Source organism: Dermacentor variabilis, chromosome 4, assembly GCF_050947875.1.
Source record: "Dermacentor variabilis isolate Ectoservices chromosome 4, ASM5094787v1, whole genome shotgun sequence".
In the NCBI taxonomy this organism is placed as follows: Eukaryota; Metazoa; Arthropoda; class Arachnida; order Ixodida; family Ixodidae; genus Dermacentor; species Dermacentor variabilis.
The window spans coordinates 46,836,207-46,859,788 of record NC_134571.1 but is presented as its reverse complement, the minus strand read 5'-3'; the positions used below and the strand labels follow the sequence as shown (position 1 = coordinate 46,859,788).

General features: G+C 47.2%; 1 protein-coding gene across 1 annotated transcript; it reads left to right on the top strand.

Annotated features, from left to right (window-relative positions):
- Positions 1 to 8,497: 8,497 nt before the first annotated feature.
- LOC142577745 (uncharacterized) lies at positions 8,498 to 22,024 on the top strand. Its single transcript, XM_075687199.1, has 8 exons — positions 8,498 to 8,577; positions 10,302 to 10,317; positions 10,680 to 10,739; positions 13,371 to 13,441; positions 14,567 to 14,744; positions 20,000 to 20,020; positions 20,128 to 20,319; positions 21,790 to 22,024. The coding sequence occupies exons 1-8, from the start codon at positions 8,515 to 8,517 to the stop codon at positions 21,864 to 21,866; spliced, it is 678 nt and encodes a 225-aa protein (XP_075543314.1). The 5' UTR covers positions 8,498 to 8,514; the 3' UTR covers positions 21,867 to 22,024.
- The last annotated feature ends 1,558 nt before the right edge of the window (positions 22,025 to 23,582 follow it).

Genomic DNA, 23,582 nt, shown 5'->3' with positions numbered 1-23,582 from the left:
CTCAAGCCTCACCATTGCATTTCTTTTATTCGACTTTATGCGGCGCCACTATCTGGTCTAAATTTTAATTTTTAATCCTAGATTTTTTATAAGTTATTTTTATTCAAGTGATAAACTAAGGTCAAGGACGCGACTATTAGGATATAATATAACGATGTCATGTGACATCAGCTTTTCCAGTTTTCATTCTGTAGTTTCTGCAGGAACGCTGCACTGTCCAAAGCGAGTCGGAAACAGGTAGACCATTCGGTAAATAGTTTCTTTCCCTTGTCCCCTCTGTCTCTTTCTTTTTGTTCGTTGAGTCACTCCAGGGCCCTTGTCATACTGATAATTCATGATGTTTGGTAAACCATTCTGCCCAGCTTGCTCTTCGGCATTGTGGGAGGTTGCTATGAGTACCTTCACCATAAGCACACATTGAACGTTTCCACAAAGAATTGCTCTGGCAAGGAAATACGCCAATGCAACTAAGCTGCTAATGAAATTGGGCGTGTTTGTTAGGAATACAAAATAGAATGAGTCGCAAAGCAAATACTGCGAACGTCGTAACGACGTGTTCCGCGATATATCGATAGCGCATATGAGACAGAGTTAGGGTTAGAAAAGGGAACTTGAACTACGGCTTGCATAATGCTGACAGTGATACCGACAACACTGTGCTACGCGTTTTCGGCCGCCATTCATTCCTGCATATCGGTCGTCATTGTGTCTCTACAATTATTCTTCCCTGACAGTCCCAGACTGCCCGAGGCGGCGCTTTCAGCCAGTGAGCGTTGCATGTGCATTGTCGCGAACAGCCCGGTACTGTCAGGCACGAATAATCGAATAGGTCGATTGTGTGGAATACACTTCACAACCTCGGCCAGACGGAGCTACTGCGCCTCTTGAGAGCGCCCCCAATGGTAAATAGTTCCTTTTTGCGGTCGCGTCACCCATAGACCTAATTCGCGACTCCAAGTAAATGCTCGCTACCTAGCGGCCAGACCGAGAAACAGCCGATCCAGGTTCAGGATTGAAGCGAAAGAGGGTGTCCGATCACTGCATGCGCTGAATGCCACTGAAAGGCCCACTGTAAGGAAATTTTCAACCACGTATAAAGCCTAGTTTCAGGTAATTCATTCAGACATGCAGTAGCCTCTGTGCCATAGGCGTCGACTATGGGGGGGGGGGGGTGAGGGCTCCGGGGCCCGAGCCCTCTCTGGAGTTTTCCGGGGGAGGGGGGGCTGAGCCCCTCCCCCGGTGATGCCGAAGCCTACGCCCCCCCTCACACACACACACCTTAAGTGTCATTACTAGAGCTTTTTCGCTCGCATCATTTGAGGTTTCGTTTGACTTTCCTCGACCTCTTCACTTAAAATTTTATTGTGGCTAGTTGCTTACTGCATTATTGTTGGCGCAGACGTGCATGACTTTTAATTTACACTTTCGTTTTATTTCTGCAAATCCTGACAATAGGAGGACAAGCGCATTAGAAGCACCAGCGGCGGCTGCCTCATCCGTATTTCTTCACTTCAACACTCTATTACATTTACACTGTAAATACTATGCACATACACCTGTGCATATGTTTAAATATATACACAGGACAACTTTTATACCTTTGAAAGAGGAGGAGGTAGCCAATTAACAATTATTTCTAAAGGTATGGATAGCCTATGCCTAAAGAATGAATTTGTTGCTATATGTTCACCTCGCTTCAAATTGCTTTGCGCGCTTTTTTTACCCTGGAAAGAACCTATAGAGTTCAGTTACCCCTTCGGCAGAATCTTTTATCAACGGCGTGTGAAATGCGCGTGAATGTTGTGTGTCTCAGTATTGCTTCTCTTTCCAGTAAGCCAATGCTAACGACTCACTAAAAAAAATCTAGTAATTTACAACATTTATTAGGGATGAAAACATCGTCACTTGTGTGCAGATGTCATAAATATATATAGGGCGTCCCAATTAAATATCACTCACCAAGATTTAAAAGAAAGAGCAATGCTTTACTCGGCGAAAATCTAGTGCATATTGTTTCCAGTACAGTGGAGTAGCTGCCAATAATATTTTTCGTAACTGAGATTTAATTAGGCCATTGTAATTATTTATCTGTCTCGAGACGTACTATCCTAATTATCGACGTGTCAGTGAGGCATTAGTAGGGCAGCCAAGGGACATCTAACTGGCAGTTTCAGCGACTTACCAATTGTGTACTAACTTTTTACGATTGATAAATAAACCCGGCGAAATATGGAGAATGCCACGTGTCTGCGCTCCCACCCGCATCATAAAGCAGCGCACTCGAACGGGCTCCCTCTGAGTTAGAACAAAATAAAGAAAATAAAGAAGAAACATCGCGATCGAGCTAGTGCCTTATCTGCCGCGCTCCGGCCGAATTAACCCGTCCCGTTTGATGTTATTTGGAAACAACCTGTGAAGGCTGTTGTCTTAGCGTAGATAAAGTGCATTGATGTAGTTTCTTCTTTTGTTTTTCACCACAAAACCTGCCATCACAAAAGCGAATTGACAACGTCAGTGCAAATGTTTAAAGGTGCGTTTTGTTTCATCCCAGTCGCCATGTCTTTCTATAATGAGCAGAAGGAAAACATGGCCCTTGCCCAGGGATCTGCAAATGGCAACAAGATGCAGGACGCATATATATATATATATATATATATATATATATATATATATATATATATATATATATATATATATATATATATATATATATATATATATATATATATATATATCTATATATATATCAGCCATGGAAGTGTAGTGGTGAACGAAACGCATCGGCTATCATAAGAAATTACGAAAACCTGAGACAAACTGGCAGCATTAAGAAAGAAAGGCGAAAGATTCCATTTTTGAGACCTAGCCTACACACGAGTGTTCTACCATTTATGGCCTCAAACCCTCTCGCTAGTGTGCGGAACGTAGCAGCCCATGTACTAATTTCCAAGTTATCAGTTTGGAGGATTCTAAATGACGGCCTTTCGCTCGTATCACCTTAACCAGCACCAATGCTTGGAAGATAGGGACCTTTAGAATCGCCTAGATTTCTCGAATTGTGTCCTCACAAGTGCGGGTGTGTCACCGCACTTTTTGAGCAACATCATGTGCACAAATGAAGCCAATTTTCGCAGAAACTCCCAGGTAACTTTGCATAATGCACAATATTCAAGTGTCTCCAATCCACGCTGGGTAAATCGCAATCGGCACAAGTATCAGTGGTCGTTCAATGTGTGGTGCGGAATTTATGCCGGTGCTATAATTAGACCCATCTTCTTCGATCACACACTGACTGGACAGCGTTACGTGGACTAACTCCTTGAAGGAGTGGTTGATGAGTTTCTCATCGAAGTCCCGCTGTCACGTCTTCCACTTCTGTGGCATCAGCAAGATGGGGCATCCGCACACAGCAGTATCCGAGCACGCAACTGGCTCGATCCGAATTTTTATGCGCAATAGATTGGAAGGCACGGGCCCGTAAATTGGCCGGCTAAGTCAGCTGACCTCTCTCCGCTCGATTGCTTTCTTTGGCGTCATGTGAAATATCTTGCTTACATGATCAAGACAGACGTCAGATTAGCTCAAGGCAAGGATAACGGATGCCTGCCCGAGACTTCGAGCGTCGGTCATCAAGAAAGCCACTGAAGACGTGATAAAGCAAACTTAGTACTGCGTGGCTGCAGAAGACCTATTCGAACACGTCCTCTACGCAGCAGCTAGTTTTCAACAGGGCTTACGAATTCATAGATAATAAGGGCGAACTGAAATCTGATGTTTTATTTTAACTTTTTGTGTAGGAATCCCGATTGCCAATTCGGCTCATTTATAAGTGTTATATTTACTTTTTTGAACGCATCGGTTTTGCCTTTTCTCTAGCTGTGGGTCGCCTCTAGATTTGTTGTTTCGCGTTTATTTTTTGACAGGAACCTGTTTTTGCAGCACGCATACACTTTCATGAAAAATAAAACCGTCACTTTAATTTGGTTTCTGGCGCGAAAGCAAGTTTTTGGCGCGAAATTTAGCTGCGCGCGCACTCTGCGGTGCTATAGCAGAGCCGGGATTTTGAAACATTCCATGCCTGCGCCTGTGTTTGTGATTTTGAGTCTGCGCCTGTGTCGTGTGGTTCTTTCTCTGTCTTGATCTTTTTTGCGCAGTTTTTCTTTGTTCTCATAATGTCATACCAACTAGCCCCTCACCGAACGCTTCTAGATTCCATGCCTATTCCATTGCTTTTCGCGTTTCGCGCATAGTCAGTGTGGCCCTTCGGACGCGTTATCAAAGGGCTTTCGTTATCAATGCGATCAGTTGGCCTTGAGAGACGGATAATAAGTGTGTCCTAGAAATGAGAGGAATGTATTGCTGCGAAACGCGAAACCTGCTGTTGGTGCTCCTTCCGTACCGTTATCAAGGTGATGCGCTGGCTCTTTGAGTTTGCGACAGGCACGCAGTTCAGTTGCTTTCAATCAGAGAGGCTGCAGTTTCGCCGGAAAGGCGAAGCAATAGTAGTATATGACAATTACACGAAGGAACATTACACCACCGCGAGACGCCAGATTCTTGTTTGTACGAGAGGACTCAAGCTGTGAAACTGAAGTGTCTCCTACTATGAGGACTTGTAGATTCACATATTTCCCCGACAGGTGACCTATATATATGGGGTTCGGAAAGCTGGTAGACCCCCCCCCCCTCCCTCCCCGGAAAAATGAACACTTTACGCCTATATTCTGTGCAATATCTTACGCTTGAAATACAAGTCAATCCGTCACAAAGAGCTCGCAAAAATCGTTGTTCTTCATCCCGAAATTGAAAAAAAAAAAAGAAAAGACGCCACCATTATCACTCGGCGGAAGGGACGTACAGTGAAGAATGTGGAGAACCACCGCCCATGCCGCCTGCTTTCCTTGATTGCTTTCCGTACCGGTTTATCAGCGAACAGTCCCACACGCCTGTCTGCTAACCTCAGAGTTATAGTATATAGTTTGCTAGCTGCTTCGTGCGCTGTGACAACGCTGTTGCGCACCCGCGATGTTCTTTGAATGCAAGTCCAGTTTGTTTCCTCTACCTGGTTCTTTTCGTTCAACAGCAGGTCTGTGGCAGGGCCTCGATGCGTTCTGCCTCCGCTCGAAGAGCGCATTGGGGTGACCAAGCTAAAGCTGCGGTATATAGACCGGCTTAACGCGGACGCGACCCAGGCGTGGCGCAGTTACGCTACATCGGCGAAAATTGGACACTGCACATTCTAGTGTGGCTTGCGTGGGAGTATAGAACATGTCCTATCGCACGCCGCACCTGCCGGAACAGCGTGTCTCACGCGCTAGCTTGGCTGACCAGCAGCATGCTGTTCGGGTTCACCGAAGCGAGCGTGTTGCGTTTGCGCCTTCGACAAAGAAGCGCACGCTCGCCTCGCACTTGTCCGCTAGCGCTGTGGCAACAGCTGATCGCCGCGCTACTGCCGGTCACGTTTAAAGCGCAAGGCAAAATTTTAGTGATCTTAGCGCCTCCGGCATGACGTATCCGACTTCACCGGCCGCTGCCTGGCACGCTGGAAACGCCGGACTCGTCGACCGATCAGACAATTACCGCCATCTGTAGTAAAGGATAAGTAGCTGAGGCTTGGCACGGCCGGGATAGAGGGGCTGGGTGCTAAGTGTGCGTGAACTAGAGCGTAAACTCACGGCCAGACAGGCCGGGCTGCAGACGTGATGAAGCTTCGCCCATTTCGCTCTGGCGGCATTGCATTTCTGCATGGCTTGCCGCCGCATCTACACCATGGACTCCGCATTGTGTTCTCCTTCGCGACAAATGCAGCATTCGGTTTCTGCTCGTTTCTGGCGTGTGTATAAAAAGGATTTCGTTCGTCTATACTTCGAGGCGCCCGATGTAGAGACGCACGAAGTATCTTGAAGATGATGCACTATATACCGCAAATGATCGCTCGAAAATATCACCCTTGAATACAATTTACGTTTGAACGTTACCTTCGGTTTTCGTGCGCCATCGCGGCACAATAGTCACTCTTAGAAAGCGTTTACCAAGCAAATATTTGTGGGTAAGGGACTGTGCTGTCGAAATGTAGCTTGTGACACTTTTATCACGGAGTCATACATTTCAAATTCGCTCTGTGTGGTAAATAAACAAGTAATTATGTAAATTAGACTAACTAACTGTTAGCCAAAAGAGCCATGCGATTGATCCCAACAGAAGACTAGAAGCTTGCCATCCGAGGAGCTCGTAACCGTTCCCAGAAATTCAAATAGTTGAAGCTGGTAATTTTTTGCAGCGTGTTGATTTCCTGACAATTTCACGCAGAAAAGAGAAACTGAAGAGTCGAAAATTGCTATTGTGGCGCCCATAACTGCTGGGGGGGGGGGGGGTGCGCCTCACTTTCGGGCGACCATGAAGCGCCCGAGATTGCCGCTTGGAAAGGGTGCTCGCTTGAGGATCATCCACCAGTGAGGCACAATCAGTTCACCCGTGGGCGTCTACTATGGGCGTCACAGTTACGCTCTTTGGCTGTTCAGTTTCACTTTTCTGCACATTTTCGATTTGTAGCGTCTTTATATTTAAAAAAGAAAGAAAGAAAAGGCCCGATTTTCTCTAGCATTAGCGGTGTGTGGAAGCCCCCTATACAGGGGCCTTGGTTTTTCGTGTGGCGATGGCCGGTTCCCCAGGAGACGGCGGCCTGGTCCGTAGACGGATTCGTCAAGCTTCAGCCACTTATGCGAAAGATCGTCCTGATTGATGTTTCGAGGTCGAATTCAATCATTCAGCCTGGCTGGCTTGATATCTCGAGCTATTCCGTACATGATGCGCTTGTGTATTAGGCCTACCTTGTGTCTATCTAGGACAATCCCACATCACATGTCTTCTAATGACTTCTTGCTGGCATGTTGCGCGCACATTCCTTCGTTTAGCTCGTCATCAAAAAGATATCTCTCTTGTGGGGTGACATCATTGTATATATGTGGTCATCCTTCTCACTAGTACCTGGGTTCCTCGTGGTAGCTACCTCGGCACATCCGGAAAATGAACATCGCCCATTGCGATTCTGTCTATACTCTCTTGCTCTGCGAAGCGCAGATTGGCCGATGGATTTAGTATAGATGGGTGAAGGTGGGCGTGGTATATAATTTGTGTGCGGCACGGATTGTCGTGTAAGGGCTGCTCGTACCTCGCTGTCTGCCCATTCCTTTCCTGTTACTCCGGCGCGTACCGGTACCCATTTGGTCGAAATATGACGCTGCAAAAATTATAGTGTCAACTTCTCGCATTTTTAGAAACGATTACGACCTACTCGAATGGCGCGCTTCAAGTCTTCCATACGTATCAATCGCATGGCTCTTTCGGTCAAAAAGTTTCATGGGTCTACTTTGCATAATTACTTGCTTAATTACTACATTGAGTCATTTTCAAATGTATGACTCCGTCGTAAATGCAATATGGAGATAATCATTTATCTCGCCTTCCCTAATTTTAAGGAATTTCGAACGGATTTCGTGAAACACCTGGTATAAAGCGCTGGATTTGGTCACGCCGGGAGCATACGTGCTGATTGCACGAGTGTTTGCGCGAATGCTTGCACGACGAGATTTACATGCGAGACATTCTTGTTGATAACAGCGCCTTTTCGTTTTTTGTTGATTCATGATGTTTGACAGCGCTAACGTGGACAAAGGACGGCGAAAGAGGCGACAAACGAAGACAAGCGCGCTGTCCTAAGGGCTGTCTCACCCCGATAAGATTATTGTTCCTAAGCTCCCAGATTCGCGAATTTCGAAAGCTTTCAGGTATATCGATGATTTCTTAATTTTACTAGACACTGACGAATTACTTTTCTGCTCTTGTGTTCATCAGACGTTAACTATATTCAATGAATGCCTTCACCCTTTGAGACCCAGTCATGGGCTTCCGGTAGAATATGCTATCCAGTTTCTAGATATGAAGCTAACGCTCTCAACCGTTAATGTCTGCTGGTGCTATGCACCACGAGCCAAAAATGACACTTTTACCTTTCGGGTCATCCAACAATAAGCTCATCAAAAAGGTAATCGCGAACACGTGTTTTTGGAATGCCTTAAGCAACTCCTGCAGTCATACAGTTCAGAAGAGCTTTGATGCGCAAGTGTCCAGTCTTCAGGACCTGACGTACCCCATACAACTGTTGATATCGATAGTGGAAACATTGCTTCAGAAAACAACTAAAGATCGTGCAGGGTGTGCGCGAAACCGTCACTAATGTACGGGAATCGCCAAGACGGAAAGTGGCGGTAATCCCGCACGTTCACCGTGCTCCGCATCGATTAAAGAAGTTTGGCCAGCGTTCTGGTGTCACCGTTGTCTTTTCCTCTCCCAAAAAACAGCGCTTGTCTTCATTTTAATTGTCACCTCTTTCTCCGTTCTTTGTCTATGTTATCAAACATCATGGATAGCACAAACTAGCCTGGTCGCATACCTTATTGCAGTTTATTTTTTTTTCTTTGTTTCCTACGCAGGAAAACTACGCTGATAATTCGTATGGCGAATGCACTCACGTGCAACCTGGCCAAATGCCGAAAGAAACTGACCACGGTTGCTTGGGTTTGTATAATGCTTTATTGCAAACATTCGACACCCTTCGTGGCGCCTTTATTTATCCTTAATTTATTTGGTATTTGATAAAAAAATAAAATAAGAATGTAGAGGGTGTATCACCATCGGCTGTACCACCTCTTGCTGCTTTCTTACTTTCTATTTTAATTTGGGACTGCTCCTTACGTAATCACTCCGGCGTGAGAGCGTATGCTTAGACGAGCGAGAAAGCCTATAGGTACCTCATCTCCTTTGCCCCGAACTGCATTCGCACTCAGCGATCCAATCGTCAAGTTTTTTCTTCTGTTTCTCTTTCTTTCCCTCTCCTCCCTTCTTTCTAAAGCTTCTTTTCACGTAACTTATACGTGCGGGTAAGAAACCGCAGACTAGCATTTGGTTGACCTCCATGCCTTTGCTTCCTTTCTATCGCTCTCTCTCTCTTGCAAGGGTGGCTGCTCCTTTAAACAACAACGATGACGACGACGACAACAGCAACAACAAATAGGGCCAACGAACTAAGAATGCAAGCCCGCGCTTCTCTTCGAAGGCGTGTTCTATTCTGGGCGTGATTAGAAACATGTCGAAGAGGGTGACTTTTCGAGATTTTCGAGATTTTCATCGGGTCACCAGCGCACCAAATCTCGACGATTATGATACATTGACTAGTCTTAAAGCCCCTTCAAACATGTTTCCGGCGACCAGCGCTGGCAAGTGGATGAAAGAGCTTGAGCTATTATTCATGCCGAGGCGCCACTCTGGTTCTCAACCGTCCAGCTTTTGTGTCATTAGAGAGCTTTAGTTTGTCCGGTATTCCGGTAAACACAGGCGGAGTGGGCGTTTTACCGGGTGGGGCGCGAGGCGTAAACGTGAGCGACCGAAGCGGTGCGGTCACCTGGAGGCACAGAGCTCAATCGGACAAACACAGAGCTAATATTGCAGTAACCAGGCGTATTCGTTTTCGCTTCTGGTCTATTTTTCACAGCGGCGTAATTGTGTCACGATTCACCGCTGCCGAAAATTTACACCAGCAGCGAAGTAGAATTTGCTGAAATTGAATTTCTTTGCCTGCGAGCGGTAATGGTGGCGTCTTTTACAGTGAAGCTACTAGAACCTCGCTGGGTTTCTCCTGACGTTCGCAGCTTCGCCGAGCTGGGAGAAAGAGAGCTGAGAGAGAGTGAAAGCAGAGTATAAAAATAGCATTGCGCAGTATAGCGACGCGGCGAGAGTGGGTGGAGCCTAGCGAGGGAGAAGGAGCGGCGTGGTGGGGACACAGGTGGTGCGACGTCATTGCTCTCCGATAAAAACCTGCGCGCTGGCTTCGGCGGTCCTCTATCTTGTAGTGGAAAAAAAATGATGCGTGGCTCTGCTGTCGCAAACACCAGGCACCGGTGAAGCTGGGGGAAGCCCAGCAAGAAGTAGACAAGTGTACGGTTTGGCAATGCTTTACTGGCCTTCCCCCAACTCCACTGGTCTCTGGTGTTTGCGATAGCAGAGTCACGCATAATTTTTCTCATTTTTCCCCGTCCCTTTTCAGTCCTGTTACCCGAAATGCCTATTTTCGCGAGACTTCTGTGACCCATCTACTTGTATTTCAAGCTTAATATTTTGCACGAATGCTGCTCTATATTCGCATTATCCTGAAACTACGCTATTTATGCGATCCAGAATTTAAATATCTTTTTCCTTGTGTTATTTTTCTCAGGATGATAACCTGGTCTCCCGTTGCATTTCAGGTCACTTCCTGCTCTCGTATCCTTTCTTGTGCTGCCTTTAGAAAGTGAAATTTCATTAGAAGCTCCACATAGTGGCCGTGTGAACGCTCACAAAAGCGGTAAACACAGCCGAGTGCTGAGTGGTTAGGCAAGTTCACCTGCTTGTTGTGTGTTGCTTGCTGTGTTGCTTGCTTGTTGCCAAGAAGAACAAGGTTGAGTAAAGACACTGCCATTTTGTCTGCACATTTTGTCGTTTCTCAGATATGAATTTCCTACTCAACAGCTACGTTTAGCCGAAATGTGAAGGGAAGCGAGAGGGAGAGAGCGTCGCAAATACTGTCCATCATTCGCCGGACCAAATGCTGCCTTTGCCTCCTTAGCAGCTGACGATGCACGTAGATGTCTTTTGCGAGGAAGATGCTTCGCGGGAGCTGGCTGCTCGCCCCGTCTGCCCGGCGTGTAAGTTTTTCGGCGAACTGTGAATGTATAGAATGCTGTAGCAGAATTGTGCCTTGCACAATGACATCTTTACTGACTTGTTGCGTTAGCTTGGATGACTCTAAAGTGGCCCTTCTTCAACTTCACGGCTTTTCTTTGAGCTTTCGGCAAGAGTCTTATAGACATTACATAATGGTCAGTGTGCTTTGGTAACTACTATACTTAATGCGTGAGACTTCAAGCGCGAAGGCAAGAAGCAGGCACGAATAAATCTTACCAAAGCAACGTATTTAGTAAGCTTCATCGCAATACCGACGTGTATTGTGGTGAAATAATCTAGCAGGCGAAAACAAAAATATACTTGGAAGGGAGGCCTGACAAGAGCAGGTGATTATATTAAAGTGGGCTGCGAGGTATCTTCAGGGCACCCAAGGGGCAGCGGGGTGATCAAAGCTTTAACCAGGACGGTCAGTGGGTGGTTGCCGCCGAGGCCAGATCGCGCCGAGGGTACGTGTTCTCAAACAAGATCGGCCGTCCGCGTAAATGGACAGTAGATTTTATACACCCTTGGGAGGCGGAGGCCTAGGCAATGCCTCAACCCACAGACGAGTCCAGGTTTCAGCTTCCGTGTCCCCGTCGCCCCTTTTGGTGTCCTGGAGGTGCCGCCAAAGTATACGAAATAAAAATCACCGCCCAACCATTCCGTACAGATGGTTAACCAGCGAAGCTGAAACGCGCGTCCCCAGTGTTTATCACTGGGTTAATCCCGAATGTTCATTAAACGACGGCTTGGTAGGCTGCCGGATCTCCGGTACGCAGTTCCTACTTGCGCTCGGCGGCACGAGCCTACTCTTGTGCCCGGGCTGCAGTATCGGCACGGCGTAGACGAGCTCGTTCCCGGTTATGCTCGTGGCGTTGCTGATCGAAAGCTGCCTGCACTTCAGGAGTACGTATGACGCGGGGCCTACCCATTTCAGGGCTGGAAAGAAACTGCTGTGCGCTCGGCTGCGACAGAGAGCAGCGACGTTACTACTGACGCAGCCAATCGCGCGCCTCTCATTTTTTTTTTTTCGTGCATCCGCACGGGGTTGCGCCAGGGAAGTTTTTGGCGTACAGGCGAAAGACGTACGGACGGACGGACGGAAGGAAGGACGAATAGGCTAGTCATATACAGCGTCGCTGTAATAATGACACGATGTTCACACTTACGCCTTGCGCAATTTCTTAGTTTCCTTCACCGCAATACATTGTGTATGCTTCACCGCATTACGTTGTGTACGTTTTGCCGCACTACGTAACTGCAATGTGAGGAAGATAATATGTGAATGCATATAATATGAAATGCATATGTGATTTTTGCGCTTTTTTTTAAACGGTAACTGTTAACCTTTCGTGCGCGTTATTAACCTATGGCGACCGTGTCAGACAGCGTTTGCTGAATAGAAATGTTGCTGCAATAGAGGTGCCGTCTACTAGCGAAACACAGTGCTGCAAGAAACATCTAGATTTCGTGTTTAACGCAGAAGCACGAGCCGAAGTATGATGGTACTCATTTTGATGGCAGCGAAAGTAAGCAAGCATGTTCATCGTGAAAGCCGTACTAACATGGCACAATACGAAAACCAGATCGAAGAAGAACACGAAATAACGTTTCTCTTTTTGCGTCTTTCACGTTTGGTGGCCATCTCTATGGCCGTCGAGATTGCCCGTTTGCGTTTAGATCTCGGAGGCCACGTACTGTTTGCATCCGCCCCCACTAGGCGCTCCTTCTCGTCTCTCTCTCGCGCATGTGATGTGAAAAACTTGATGTCCTCTGTTGTCCCCGCTTACCCGGATAGGCAACATAGCGAGAAGTCGCATGGCGTTCTTCGTGAATCTGTAGTGACCGAGGAATTGCTTGTCGTCGTACAGCTCCATCGGATTCCCTCGGTCACGTAGGGTGGGTCGCGGAATTTTCGGGAAGGGCTGCGCCTCTGAAAATGCTGTGTCCATGGCGTGGCAAGCAAACTCGAAAGCAGCTAACCTCCGCGCGAGGTCCGTTCGGGAGGCGGACATGTTGGAATAACACACGAAGTCAGTTTCAAGCTAGCCCGGGAGCAGACTTGAAACTTGAGCGGACTTCGACGCAGCCAAGTCGTTCGCAAGTCGTCCGCAAGCTCAAGCACGATTTAGGACGCGCGGCGAAGCTGTCTTGAGACTGCCAGAAGTCAAGTTCGAGCCAAGTTAGATCTCTGCATTCGGAGGTTATAGTTTTCTTCAAGGCGCGCGCTGGCCTACTTCGCAAGACGAACCCAAGGCAGAAGGCGATGTGTGCGCACCGAGCGTTGATGGACGACAAAATAATCGTGCTTTAGCGGGCTTCCTCCCATTTAATTTTCTGGCTTTGTTCCAACAGCTGCGATCGTTGCTGTAACATAGTCGATCAGTTTGAATATTCCGAGCCCGAAATAAGCACGTCCTTGCGCGCAATGCACTTTCCAAGAGGTATACCGTCCGTTGTCATGGTTTCTCGCTTCCGATGAAGAAAGGCTGAGAAATAACGGGGGATAAACTATTGGTTTCAATTCTGTCGGGACATTTATGAACTTTTTTTCTGTGTTCATTCATTCATATACATACTCGCTATGCGGCCCTTTTCTACAACTCCACCAGGCGGCGTTCAACTGCCGGGAAAGTTTGACTTGGTGCGCGTGGATGTCGACCCTCCTGAGCACTTCCGAACGGTGAGCACAACAGCGCATCGTCGACAGGCAGATCAGAAGTAGCGAGATAATGCAATCATCCTTTCAAAAGGAAATCGTTCCTTGAGGAACTATTTTTAGTTCAGGAAACGTCGTAGTTTGGCTGCTGTCGATACACTCACCTTTAGGACACAGGAATGCATCAACACTGGTCATAGCGTGCGTTTAGAAAAAAAAAAAAATTTGGTCTGTCAATGGTGCCTAGATTCCGCCTTTCTGTGTTTTGCAAGCGAATCACTGCAGTATCTGCAATGGCTGGGCGTCGATTAGCGTTATGTGAATGATTGGTTACGTCAATTGTTACGAGCGTAACTTCTTAAGAAACACCGAACCCAAGCGGAAAGGAATATTTGTTTCACTTCGAGGCCGCATTGGGTACTAATACTGCACTACGATGTGGCTAAATGAGCTCTGCTTTATCCTGTGCATATACTTTATTTCTGTATTTTTTATTCCGTAATTGAAATGCAGCCTCGGCCAATAGAAGCGGTGACAATAACCGATTGTGATTGTGTATCTGTACTCCCTTTATTCTTCTCTCTCTTCACTTTCCTGTCACATTACCCGCCTCCCCTCTCTCCCCAGTGTAGGGTGGCAAACCGGATCTTCCCCTCTGTTTAATCTCCCTTTCTTTCCCCTTTCTTCTCTCTCTCTCTTTCTGTTTCTTTTGTCCATAGAAACGATGCAACTGGGACTGCATGAGTGCTGCTTACAGCCCAAACGCTGCCGAAATTATACTATGACTGCTGACCTATGGAATTATAAGTGGCGCTATAAACATCTCCAGCTTAAGGAAGGTATAGTTAGTCTTTCTCTCCGGACCTTACGGGGTCTAGATTGTGCATGTTTATACCAGAAAATCGCGGTGCAAGCAACGTCGACAACGATAACGAAGATCTTCATCGTTATTGTTCAATTTGCTTGCACCGCTGTTATTTCTGGTTCGAAAATTCGAACGGTGTGAATAAACGAAAGATCAACTATAGACGGGTCTCTAAAGCAGCTGCTGTCATGCGCCCTGTGGCTTCGTTTCTCTCGACGAGGTCTGTGTGCGTACTAACCTGCTCTTGGGGGACTGTGGTGCACTTGCTTCTCGTGCGTCTGAAGATGGTGCTGGCTGGCTACAGCCCGGAGATCATCATGGACGCGTGCTCGCGGGCCCTGGCCTTCTGGTCGTACCAGATGGCCCAGCAGGGGTCCTGTCTGGAGACCTCCCTCGAGCGCAGCCGCCAGAGGGCAGCACAACTGGAGCAGGCCGTCGAGAGGACCACCCGGGAGTGCAGGGGTGCGTAGTTATGAACTATTGCATGGTGACGGATGAACAGCGCTCATGAAGATGTGGACTTGGGAATTAAATAGACGTAACAAGCGTTCTTTTTTCTTTTCTCTGACTTCACCAAAGTTTATTACCTGCTTCGGGATGAACAATATGATTTTTTTTTGTTTTATTTCATGCTGATCTGTAAGTCAAAGTCGTTATTTGCGCTGTTTATCCGTCACTATGCAACTATACCACCCGCCCAACTTCCTGCATTAGTGAAACGAACTATTACCGGCGCGAGTGACCAGCGGACAGTGCGAAGAGGGCTTGCTGTTGATGGAAAACGAAAATGGAGTGAACTGACAAGTAATGCGGTTCTGCTGGACACGTACTGCTGGTGAAACAGGGCCACATAGACCACCTTCGGATGTATCACCGTCTGAACGCGCTGATTGTGCTATGTCAGTCTAGCGAATGTGACGAATGAAATGGCGCACCTTCTCCTTTCAGCGTTACAGCATTTACTCTCGTGATGTCCATGCACGGAGGACAGACACCCTTTGTAGGGTGCCGATGAAGTGAGCTCGTCAAACTACAGGAGCAGTGAAAACGGAAGGCCGCAAGGACTAAAGCCCCTCTATACATGTTTTTGCCGACAAGGTTAAACATTGTCAACTTACCATCCTCCTCCGCGCACCTTCCTCGCTCACCCCCTCAGCTTCTGGTGCTTGCATTATACTCTGCATCGAATTCTGAGCAGCATTTGAAGCGCCGGTGAAAAGCCATAAGCCTGACTCGTGTCAGGCTTATGGCCTAACACGGCAAAAATTTCAAAATAGTGCGAACTACGAGCCGACAGTGCGAATCTGTTGTAGTGCAAAAGGGCCACCGTAAACCGATTAGAAAATGAAGGGCCTTGTTGTATACGGTCTTGTGGCAGGGCTTGTGGCAGGGCTGAGGGCTTCGGCGGTTGCTTGTCGGCGTTTGTACAGAGACGTGCGCCCTATTTTTGTTTCGTTTTTGCACGGTTGCCTGCACCGTCGTCTTTCTTACACGGCGCTTCTGCGAAAGTCAGGGATGTGTCACGTGGCTTGAGGGACGCTTTCTTGCCGCTCTTTGTCATTTGTTATGGATAAGAATAGATACCTTCGAGCATGTGCGAGTGCTGGTCCGCGGTCTTGCCGTTCGAGAAACTTACCGCGGCTGCTGAAAGTATGTCTCGCTTTCTGCTGTAAACCCACCGCAGTGGCTTGGTGGCTATGACGTTTCCGTGCTAAGCACGAGGCGGCGGCTTCGATTGCCGGCCATGGCAACTGCATTTCGATGGGTGTAAAATGCAAAAACGCTTGAATACTTCGATTTATGCGCACGTTAAAGAACCCCGGATGGTCAAAATTAATCCGGTGTTCCACACTACATCTCACCTCATGAATACATTGAAGTTTTGGCTCGTAAAAACTCAAGAATTCAATTACTGAAATTTTATGCTCTCAGCACAGCACCTCAAGCTCGATTGCGGGCCGCATTTTATTGGCGTGCAGTGCATAAGAATTGGTGCACTTCTATTTGGTTCACATTAATAACTCCCAGGCAGACAAATTTCATCTCTTACCATCGACTATAGCGCGTCCCTTTAAAGCTACATTCCTTCGTTCGGCGTGCTCCTCGGGGAGAAGAACACCTTAAGAAACAAACACCTGACAGCCGGTCGCGTAAGGGGAAATCACCAGAAAGTACAGTAAGTGATCGCATTTTGGTAACGGAAACGCAAAACGACAAGTCACAAAGACGAAGACGGTTACTGGACAAGCGCCGACTCGCAACTAAGATTTGGTCATCCAAAACAATGTATTATACAAGCACCCACAGTATCAAAGCAAGATCCTAAACAATGCACAAGCAATGATTCGTGTCGCCATCCGGGGTATCCTATTCACAGCGCTTTTGCTACCAGACACTTGCTTTTACTGTAGCAAATAATCACGTTAGACTAGCTAGATGGTTGCTGGATTCTTGATTAATGTCGCTTTCACTACCAGACACTTGCATTTACTATATCAAATAATGATGTCAGACTAGCTAGATGGTTGCTGGGTTCTTGACTAATGTCGCCAGCACAAAATTAGACGGGGACAGCACGTGCGCTTGAGCACAACAAAAATTTACTTAATGCAGTTCTACACTATGCAAGAGCCATAAAAGACAGCATTATTACTCGGCATGCGTGCCACTCACTCTCTGACTAGGAAACTCCTTTTTCCTTGTGATGCCAACAAAAGTGGCACAAGTAATCCTCTTGGTATCTAATGACTTAGTATCTTGTGGTTTATGATTCGTTCTACGGTCCTGCAATAATGCCTTTCATAAGACGCTGCAGGTAATTTAAATAAATAAATAAATAAATAAATAAATAAATAAATAAATAAATAAATAAATAAATAAATAAATAAATAAATAAATAAATAAAATTCACTCAAATGTAGCCGCTAAGATTTTTTCACTGTGGAAGCAGTGCCAGGACATCTACTTCAGGGGTTTGAAACACTCATGTTTGAGACCACGCACCCGACGCACGCGGCTCGCATGGTTCGCGGAGCTCCCGGGTGCGGCCTGCGTAGTCCCGCTGAGTGCATGGCTCGGCAGGGCTTGAAATAAGCCATTGAAGACCAGCAAGCTAGAACAAGCTTTGACATTTCGCAGCTCATAGCTAAGTCTTCCGAACCGCTTACGGATGTTGTCTTCATAAAGATGTGCCCGCTAGAAGACGCTGTTTGTCGTAGCATGAAAGGAAGTTTTGAGAAGATTGGTTACTCCGCAAACACTGTTGCTGAACCCGTTGATGAAATCAGCGCGGACATTGAGAGAGGTCGCAACAAGTTGCGCTGCAGGTTTGTCGCGCTTTAGATGGCTGTGGACGAGAGCGCCGACATTACCGACAACGCTTAGTGCGCCGTTTTCAGCAAGAGCGTTGACGGAAGTCTTAACGTCAAAGCGCACATACCCTGCATCGCGTAAGAAAGCAGTGAGAATGCACGCCATGTTTGGAAGAGCATGTTTGTGTGAGCAGCTATATTCAATTTGGTGAACATGAACAAGTCGTCGTCTGCGCTCAAAAATGACTGTCGCGCATGTTCAGTTCGTCACATAGGGACCGCGTCAGTGCAAGATTTTGCGACGGACAAATCCTGCCTTGGTCGCCTGAGCGTTGCCAGGCGTCAAGCCGGCGTCCGTGAAGGCAGCAGAGGGCCAATCAATGGGAATAAAGTACATTTTGAGTCCCACCCCTCCCCCCTTTTTTTCTTTTGGCCAGCGACCTCCGACCGTCAGCCACCAACCAGAAATACCGGAGAAAGAGCCAAAGACAGTTATTCTCTCGAAAAGAGAAAAATACATCTCAATCCACTGCTCAATGTTAAATAATAGCATGCAACTCACATACCAGAGAAGAAAGCAAGAATACCAGAAGAAGAGCAAGCCAGAACATCAATTTCATTGACAATTTAATAAGACATTTATTAACCTTGGTAGCCTGCGTAGAGCGCAACATTGTCATTCCGCAGTTAAGCGCGCGGGTGTGTTATATGTGCAAATGCTCTGGCTTTCTGGGTTGGGGGGGGGGGGGGGTGAGGTGGAGAAGACATTCTGTAAGTATCCACTTAGTAGACATGTCCATTTCGCCTGCTGCTGCAGCGCCGACTGGCTGGGGGCGTATACCCCAGCCCAGCCAATCAGAACTTCAGCAGCCGGCGGAATAGACACGTCCGCTAGGAGGACGCTTGCAGAATACCCCCCTGGTGTTGCAGGGAAAATCGTGTTTCTTTAAATGAGCCGTACAACCAGCGTAGTTTTCTTTTCTTTTCTGCTCATTTTTATATGCAAGTAATAAAAGGTACTTTAAGAGGGCCTTTAACTTTCATGTCTTAAAATTATGAATTAACGACGCTTAACGATGCTGAAGAAAATATCATATTCTAAATTGTAATTGGTACGTCTGCGAACGTGGTGCTACGCGGGACGTTTGATCACATTTACTCGGAGCACGTCACGCAAGTATCAAATTCCTGAGTGAATGAAAGTAAATCTTCCTTTCATTAGGTTATGCATACTTACTTTAGCAGTACAGTATATGATATATAGTATTAACGCTGTGTAGTAGCACAGCACAGAGTACACAGTATTTCACAGTAGTAGTAGTGCTACTTTTGTGCATTAGACAGAGAGATAATTTATTAGAAAGACAGAGGGGTCGGCTTGAGCTAGCGTGCTCTGGCCTGCTACTCTGCACAGGGAGAAAAGGAAAGGGGACAAGGAAGAGTGATGATAGATGACGACGGGGACAGGAAAAAGGGATGCATATACATGTATACACTAACACAGTAGTGGTTTCCTTAAAGTCTTGCGTCTTGTCCTGTAATCTTCAAGTAGGCCAGAGCAGCACTTGTAGCTATTGTTATACTGCACGGTCACGCATTGCAGACAAAATAATACTGTCAGACAATGTTCGCCTGGCGATGCCTGCTAGCGTCGAAGCCAGTGTCTTCTGCTGTGATGCGTAGAGAGGGCAGTCGCACAACAGATGTTGTAGAGTCTCAGACACTTGGCAGCGTTCACACTGAAGTTCACAGTGCAGTAGTATTAGAAAGAGTTAGTAGCGCTGTCTCTGCCGCTTATAAACTGTACGGTCCCGTCTTTAGCGCCGTTTGATTCCCTTCAATACACACAAACAAGCTCGGTGCAGCACGCTCCTACAGTAGCTTTAGTATATGCATTACTCTATACACTCTTTATACTGATTTTCCAGGTGTCAGCACGCGCTATGCCGCTTAAGGGCTACTCTAAAATCTGGTTTAAGTTTTTGTGACAGCTCCTTTGAGCTGTATCAAGTACCTCGAAGCACTGCATGTAGTGGTGTGCGTGCCACTAAACTGCTCTCGGCCTTCCTCTAGGCAGTACTTGATAATGTGTGTGCTTGCGTATTTGGCGTGCATGCGTGTCTGCTATGTATACAAATGCGTCGTTTCATGTGTCACCCCCATTATCCGGAGTAGTATGCTAGACGTATAGCCGGGCAAACATGTCCAGCCTCCTCACACGAATGTTTATCTATATATACTAAAGAAAAGTGCCCATCCGTGTTACACTGCTTTTCAGCAGTATCTTATTCGTGCGTTATTCTTTGCGCCTGTTGGAACATATCCCTCTAGATTCCCTCGTGTGCGCAATACTAAATCTCTCCAATCAGCTCACGTTTCGATGCATCGACATGTTTCCTCCTTCAGCTCTGAAGGAACACTTGCAGGGTAAGTGATGTGGCGGTAGGTTTGCACGGACCTCGGCGCCGAGGCTGTTCCATTCCTCTGCGACAAAACTACATCTCCTGCCCTCATCCGTGCTGGCGGCGGTTTAGTTGCTGAGCGCGAGAACGCCAAGCTGCGCCAGTACAGCGAGGACCTGCGCGACCAGCTCGAGAGGAGGAATGGAGCGGCAGGTATGGGGGGATGTGTACGAGTGCCTTCAGCCCCTGCCGCTGCCGCAGCTCCCATCGGTCCGCCGCCTGAACCGACGCATCTGGACGCTATATTCCAGGCCGACGATCAAGGTCCGTGCAGAGTCCTTCCAATATATATTTCTTTCTTTTTGTACTACCGTGTTGGATGACTCTGGTCCGTGTTTCGGTGGAAAGATTCACTCACTCACTCACTCACTCACTCACTCACTCACTCACTCACTCACTCACTCACTCACTCACTCACTCACTCACTCACTCACTCACTCACTCACTCACTCACTCACTCACTCACTCACTCACTCACTCACTCACTCGCTCGCTCGCTCACTCACTCACTCACTCACTCACTCACTCACTCACTCACTCACTCACTCACTCACTCACTCACTCACTCACTCACTCACTCACTCACTCACTCACTCACTCACTCACTCACTCACTCAACCATTCACTCACTAAAGCTCTTCTTTTATAGAATGAATTCTCCTGCGAGATTTAATAATACTCTCAAACGCCTTTAAAACGAAGTGCTTCGGATCTTCGGCAGGAGTATCGCGCAGCGTACCGCTTGCTACAGAACAGGCTCAACTCGTCTGAGAAAAGAAAATCTTTATTTAGCATGAATTCAATAGGTACTTAACGAATGACGTCGCTATTTTTTCTGAACAATTAGTTCGATGGAATCAGCGACTACAGGCTAAATTCTGGCAGCCAGGTTCGCGGCGTGCGCGGTGGCGAAATTCAGAAGTGACGCAAGGTACAGCTGCAGAGCGTCTGGCCCCGCTATTGTCTGCCTCGTCAAAATCCTTGGTTACTCTGCGGGCCGTTCATCACTGTTGCGTTCGTTGATCTTTGTTTCCATCCCGTCCTCCCGGCCTCGACCATGTCCTCAGCTCTGAGCAGATCATCACGTTGGATAAAGGAAGTGGGAAGGAGAGGTACGGGAGGTGCACGCTACTGTTTGGTACGAAATCCGCCTGCATAGTGGCGCCTTAGACGTGGCACTGAGGCACCCCACTTCCTATGCTCACAGCCGCTCTGTGCCGGCTGCGGAAGGTAGCGGTGGTGACGCTACTTGCGTTGTCTGTAAAGCAACAAATCAGCCCTCGGGGACGCCTATATTCTTTTGTTGGGCAGGCAGATTTGTGTTAGTGGTCTTCGTTGGACAGATAGTAATTCGGCTGGAACGCACGAAAACCTTCGTTACACAGATTATTTCGTTGTAAAGGCATTCGGCTGTAATTCACTGATCGATTGCGTGCTGCTAATTCATTTAATTACTGTCTTTTTGATTGATTAGTTGTGTTTAACGCTTCGAAACAATAACTGAGCTAGAGGAGACTATTGGGTGAAGTCCCGCTGAGTAAATTAGACCGCGTTGAAGATAAACAGTGTAAAGTTGCAACAATGCTACGTTGTCTATCGCGTCTACAACTGCACGCGCTACCCACCGCTTCACTTGCGTTTTGATGACAATTGGAAGGGAATTCCCACGTACATTGTCATGACATGTCATCGTGGTCGAACCTGCTCAGCCTTGCCGCGGTCCGTTTCTTGCAGGTGGCTTCTTCTTTCGGCCGGTCCAGAATTCACGCCCCGTGAGACAAACCAAGCCAACCTGCTTCGATCACCAGTGAAGATTTGGTCTTGTGGCTTCTCACTTTGTTCAACGCGACGAAAACTTTCCCAATTAAGCGATTGCTTTAATTCTTCAAGTGGATTCTCGTGCGTGTTCTTTCTGATAGTTACGAGGATGCGCAATCCTGCAGGGACATTAAAGGGAAAATTAAGTTGAGCATTATTAGCAAATGACACTTATCCAATACAAAATAATAATAATAATAATAAAGCCATTCTTACCTACAGAGGAGGTGTTGTAAGCGAGGAAAGGCGGTAAGGCGAAAGGCGAATAACGGCGCCGCCTCGAAGTTCCCTCGCCAACACGCCGTTAAGCGAAGGATTTCGATGGCGATTCAGTGTTCGGGCCTAAGACACACACACACACACACACACACACACGCACACACACACACACACACACACACACACACACACACACACACACACACACACACACACACACACACACACACACACACACACACACACACACACACACACACACACACACACACACACACACACACACACACACACACACACACACACACTGGGGCTGGGGTTACATCGCAAAATTGAAAACCTACAAGTCTAGCCTCCATTTCCTCCGCTAATAATCAACCCGTTATCGTTTAATCAACGAAACTTGAATTTTGGAAGAACACTTTACCGCTCTATACTGACTTAGTGTTCTTATTTGAGGCTCATTTAAACCTGATACAATTTGTTGGCAATATCTAACCGTCGATGAGCTTTAGTAAGGATTGTTCATGTCCGCATTTGACTGCACAGGACATTCGTATATAAAAAAGAGAAAAAACAAATGCCAGTGGTAAAGAAAGTTTAATTTTTATAAAGTAACTATAACAGCGAATCATGGAAGTTACTGAACTCAAGGGTCAGGGTAAGTGATTGCTTGCAAGAAAGCACTCATTGCGCGGTTCGGGACTAAGGAAAATTCAAGCAACGGAACATCTACGTAACGCTCCGCCTCCCGCATATGGATCGTACATCCAAGATACTGAAGTAACGGGGTTAACAGACGCCAAAGCAAAAGGGAAATGGACGCCTTTTGTTTAATTAAGGCGTCAGGTAAGTAATTATAGAGGCGAGTTAGAGGTACAAATCTCTCTCTCTCTTTATCGGCAGCGCCTTCGTCTTCCGCACTGCCAGTCACACGTCGCTTATATATAGCAAACTGAGAGCAGCACCGCCTAACAAAAGGCGGAAATACTCTATACGGCCGACGTAATTGTTGCAGTCTTCGGAATACGGGAGAGCACATGGGCATGGCGAGAGGCACGATATTTGTAATATACTGTGTATAGCCATGACGCTACGGACGTCAGTATGCGGGCACATAGTGGCGAGAATACCTGAGTTGGCTTCCACAAAGATGTTGTTCTCCTATTGCTTCTCTGTTCCTTTTCTCTCGCCTACTATTTTTCTTCTTTTTCTACCGTGAGGAGGCAGCTGCAGCCTCGCAAGTAGCGCTGTTGGAAACAATTTTTGGATCCCCGCTTCTGACAGCCTTTTAAGCTCCTTTATCCGCTTACACGCCGCACGTGGCGCCGAGTTGTCGCGGCAGGACAACTCTTTCTTGGGTTTCTCGGTAGCTGCCGAACGACTCGAGCGGTGGGGACGAGCGCGGCCATCACACCACGGTTGTCGTAGGACGCGGGGATGAGCCGCGCACAGGGGGTCTCGGCCACTGACCCTAGCGAGGTGGGAGA

Bases quoted from the DNA above. Each gene is read 5' to 3' on its own strand.
- LOC142577745 (XM_075687199.1), top strand. From the start codon at position 8,515: ATGGCGAATGCACTCACGTGCAACCTGGCCAAATGCCGAAAGAAACTG. The intron at 14,745-19,999 runs GTGCGTAGTTAT...TTCCTCCTTCAG, and splicing joins GACCACCCGGGAGTGCAGGG to CTCTGAAGGAACACTTGCAG. The intron at 20,021-20,127 runs GTAAGTGATGTG...GCGGCGGTTTAG, and splicing joins TCTGAAGGAACACTTGCAGG to TTGCTGAGCGCGAGAACGCC.